This window comes from Mustela nigripes, chromosome 7, assembly GCF_022355385.1.
Source record: "Mustela nigripes isolate SB6536 chromosome 7, MUSNIG.SB6536, whole genome shotgun sequence".
NCBI lineage: Eukaryota > Metazoa > Chordata > Mammalia > Carnivora > Mustelidae > Mustela > Mustela nigripes.
The window spans coordinates 5,600,097-5,604,556 of record NC_081563.1 but is presented as its reverse complement, the minus strand read 5'-3'; the positions used below and the strand labels follow the sequence as shown (position 1 = coordinate 5,604,556).

The window sequence follows — 4,460 nt, the reverse complement described above, 5'->3', positions numbered from 1 at the left end:
GCCGCCGGGGTGACCCGCCCCCCCGCCCCGCCCCGCCCCGGTGCGGCAGGCCGAGCGGCGTCCCCGGTGGTATGACTGTCAACCACCACGACGGCCCGGCTCCAAGCACGCGCTCCCCGGCGGCGTGGACGCGGAACGGGGCACGGGGGGGCGCCCGGCAAGGCCGCCCCGCCCGGCTCGCGGACGCCCGCCCGGGAGGAGGGAGGGTCTCGGGCGCCACCGCCGCAGGGGATGCGGGAGGCCGGCGAGGCTGGGCGGCCGGCCCGAGGCCGCCCCTCCACACCTGGCCCCGCGCTCCCCTGGACGGATTCCGTGTCCGGGCCGGAAACGCCACCGCCGCCAGGGCAGACTCGGCGGCGCCACCCAAACACCTGCTGGGCCGGGCCGGCGAGCGCGGCCCCAGGTGAGACGCCCGTCCCCACCCGCCCGGCCTCCCGCCTTCCTCCTCCGGGTCCCACCCACCGGGGCCCGGCCCTCCAGAACCTCCCTCCCCGCCCTCTCACGCCTAAGTTCTGTCTTCCAGTGTGGGAACATGTGTCTACGCAGGAATCTTAGGCACGTATTCGCGTTAACTGCGTGTTTAAAGCGGGGTCCCAGAGCTGCCAGGGGAGGACCGCAGTGGAAAGAGGCCGCAGGTTCTTCCTGGGACTCAGAAGGCCGGTCTCCTTTCCCTCCCTCGGCAGTCCGGCAGTCCGGGGGTGCAGTCAAGGGTGAAGGGCGATTTAACAGCCACCTGTCTTGGAAAGTGGGCCCCACCCCAGCCCTGTCCGCCGCAGGCTGGGTGCGCTACAGGTGGAGGAGGTACAGGTTAACTCGGGAGGCTGGCAGAGCGCGGGACCCTCTTACAGCTTTACTTCCCGCTGGCGCAGGGTCGCGGGCGGCCAACAGTGAGGGAACACCCGGGGGTCTTTTCTGACTTTCCCGGAAAGGAAATCTTTTAAACCATGTCCTGAACTCCTGTGGACTTTTTCCTTCTGATTCACAAGCAATTTCATATCCTCCAAAAGTATCTGAACACCTACTCAGACAGGTAGTCCTTCCAGACTCCACATTTATTTTGGGTGATCTAACCCCTAGAAGTCCGGGCCACAGCAATTTCTTGGTTTGAGACACAGCCCCAAGCCTTAGAACTAATATTTCCCTGCGGACTAAGAGAAACTTGTGTTTACAGACTTCCCAGCTGGGTCAGCTCTTCTGAAATGCCCGAAGCAGGCCTTTGCCCCCAAGTGCTGGCTCAGACCACACATAGATAAGAAGTTTCTCGGCACCCAAGTTCTACGGCTTCCAGGGCGGCGGGAGGGATGGAGAAGGGGTTAAATTAACTAGAGAGAGAGAGATCTTAAAAACCATTCAGAATTCAGGTATTGACTTCAGACATGTTTATTATAATCTTATACAGTCTACATAAATTTGAACTTGTATTTATTTGGGTTGTTCAGTTATAACATAGCATAATAAAAATCAAAGCACTGGTCCTCTGAAATAAAGCAGGCAATCACCATTCAATAAACACACGATTTATTTTGTATAAAAGGGTTAAGTTTACAACTAAACTTTTATAAAAAGTTTAGCATGAATAAGTACATCATTACACTTTGTATGCAGAAATACACATCTCTGCCACTATACAAAAAAACTCTAATTAAAGAGTTCACAAGGTTTCACTCAATATATATATATATTTATATATAAATATATACACAGCATTCAGTAGGCTTGCGTCAAAAAGGTAATTTCTGACCAAAGGACTTCATCTAAGTAACTGAATACTGGATCCTTCTGGTATTCACGCTCCACCTTTGAAAAAAGGCAAAGTCTGCTTAAATTGGGAAATTCCTTGTGATTTTAACGTTTTCGCTCCCCATGGTGGGAATAGTATATAAAGAAAACCTTCCAACTGCAGAAAGGGCATTTAAAAGTCTTTTTCATAAATAACTAATATCACAGTCCAGGTCAGAGAACACCCTGGGGAAGATGATCACTCTTAGTTTTCCTTCCATTTTTTTTTTAAAGGTCCATTCAACTTGTTGTTCTCCTTGTGAAATGGTTGAAAAATAAGAAGTTCAGCGCCTGAAAAGATCCTGTGGATTCGTTGTTGTTGTGCAAAGAAAAAGAAAAGTCATGAACACCTGCAAAAGATTGGGGGAGAGGCATGTTTTAGGAGAATGGAACCTAAGGGCAGAGGCGGGCAGACTGGCGCCAGGAGGAAGCCGCAGTTTGAACATTTAACCACCAAACACTCAAAGATTGGGCAAACCCTGGCGTCCAGATGCAACACACACTCTCGGCCTCGACAGCGAAAATTAAACATGAAAATAGCAGAGACTCAAGGGAAAAACTTCCCAACGCAATCTCCTATTTGGATCTCCAACAGCCGTGCTCACAGGCGCCAGTCTGCTTCTTGTAACAATTATTTGATTGAAAACAGCCCTTTGGTTAACAGATAGGGAAGTCGGAATCCCACATCACAGGGTCAGGCGCAGGGAAGCAATGCTCTGGCCAGCCCAATCTCCACGGGCTCCGGTTTTAGGGAAGGAGGATCTCTATGGAATTTGTGGCGATAAGATTAATTAGATGGAGGTTAGTACCTCATAGTACCAGAGCAACGGCAGAGTGGAGCCAGGCCGTGACGTGTGTGGCAGAAGCCAGGACGCCTTTTCCTCAGCCGCCTTCCTAGGAAGTTAACTGGGTATTTTTCGTTTCTTTTTTATGTTAAAGGAAAATGTGCTGTGATCTTGAGTGACCAGAGCCAGGAGCCCCCTCAGACGCGGTTTAGGAAGACAGCGGGCTGCGTGTAATACCCCTAAGTACACATTCATTTACTAACCCCCCAATTTTGCAGAGACACAAAGCACCTCCCCACACAAATAAAAACACACGCGGGCGCACACACACACTCCAAGAGGCAGTTTACCAACGGGAGGCGCGAGCAAACACTCACCATTGATTCAGCCACAGAGCGCTTTGCTGTCATTTGACATTAACTCAGAAGGGAATTCAGAAGCCTGCGAGAGAAAGGGGATAAAAGGCGGTGTTAGACAATCTTAAGGAAAAGGGGCCTTTTTTTTTTTTTTTTTTTAAGGAGCCCACAGAACAGCAACTTTCATTAAACACGTTTATGCTAAGATTCAGAATCACAGTTGCATTAACGTGTCAGAACTTATCAGCGATTTCACGCACGACTCAATCTATAGCAGATTTGGTTTTTTTTTTTTTATAAAAGTTAATTAGCTCATCTGTAAGTCCCGGACTGCGGCCGTCTCGACAATGGGTCTGCCGCTGGCCGCGGGCGGGGGCACCGGGAGCAGGTCTTACCTGCAAGGACAGGATGCTGATGTCCGTGTTTAGGGTGGTCAGCGGCGTCCTGGACGCCTGGCTCTGCCCAGGTCGCTGGTGGTGCAGGCTGACAATAGTGGGGTGCGAGTCCAGGGCGATCTGCAGGTCCAAGATGTAGTCGATGACGTGCTGCAGGATTTCCATCTTGCTCACCTTCTTGTTCTGGGGGATGCTGGGCACCAGCTCCTTGAGCTTGGAGTAGCAGTCGTTCATGTTGTACAGCAGGCTCATCGGGTCGTCCACGGGGGTTTTGCTCCGGGAGATGCCCAGGCTGTGGTCCGAAAGGCTGTTTTTCCTAACGGACCTCACCGGACTGAAGGCTTTCATGCTGACCGCGCGCGGGGAAGGAGAGACCGGGAGGGAGCGGGCTGCCTAGGAGCTCAGGCCGCCGCCGCCTGCGGAGCTTCCTGCGCTCGGCACCGGGCTCGGCTCAGAATGAAGCCGGGCGCCTGGCGGGGCGGCTTTTATCGGCACTCGCCGGGGGCGCACGATCCGGCTTCCCTGCATCCCCATTGGTGGAAGGCGGCGCGTCCATCAGGCCGCGCGGGCGCCCCCATTGGCGGACGCGGGCGCGGGGCGAGCGCTCGGTCCTTCCGCGTTCGCAGCCAATCCCCGTGGGGTGGGCGGGGCGGGGGCCAGCCCAGCTGGGGTGGTAAATAGAGTACAGTAAGCGCGGGGCGGGAGAGGAGCGGAGAGGCCGGGGAGGCCGGTGGGGGAGGGACGGCGGGGAGACCCCAGGAATCCAAATGTGCATCTTTATTTTAATGCCAGTGGTGAGCCAGAACCCTTGCCCGAGCGTGTCCCCCGACGAAGCCTTCCCCGCCCTGGAGGTTTCAGGAACCCTAAAACCACAGCGCCGCGGGCGAGTTCCGCACAGCAGAGGGAAAGTCACGGTTCCCGCGACCCACGGGATGTCATCAGAGAGGAAGCATTTCTGCAGAAAGTAGAAACGCAGAGACGTTTGCCGTCGCCAAGGGACGTGTGTAGAGTTCGGTCTCCGAAGATAAGACTGAGCCTGGTCAAAACACAACAAAACACGAGACGCCCACGCGCGCCCTCAATGACAGGTTTAGTGTGGGATCGTGCGACCCGGAGCGACACGGGAGGCGTTACTGGTAAACTCA

At 54.3% G+C, this 4,460-nt stretch overlaps 1 protein-coding gene across 1 annotated transcript; it reads right to left on the bottom strand.

Moving 5' to 3' along the window:
* Positions 1 to 1,364: 1,364 nt before the first annotated feature.
* ID2 (inhibitor of DNA binding 2) lies at positions 1,365 to 3,797 on the bottom strand. Its single transcript, XM_059405107.1, has 3 exons — positions 3,316 to 3,797; positions 2,942 to 3,005; positions 1,365 to 2,129 (listed from the first exon to the last, which is right to left on the bottom strand). Exons 1-2 carry the CDS (start codon positions 3,661 to 3,663, stop codon positions 2,949 to 2,951), a joined length of 405 nt encoding a protein of 134 aa, XP_059261090.1. The 5' UTR covers positions 3,664 to 3,797; the 3' UTR covers positions 1,365 to 2,129; positions 2,942 to 2,948.
* Between the last annotated feature and the right edge of the window lie 663 nt (positions 3,798 to 4,460).

Bases quoted from the DNA above. Each gene is read 5' to 3' on its own strand.
- ID2 (XM_059405107.1), bottom strand. From the start codon at position 3,663: ATGAAAGCCTTCAGTCCGGTGAGGTCCGTTAGGAAAAACAGCCTTTCG. The intron at 3,006-3,315 runs GTAAGACCTGCT...TTTCTCTCGCAG, and splicing joins TCAGCATCCTGTCCTTGCAG to GCTTCTGAATTCCCTTCTGA.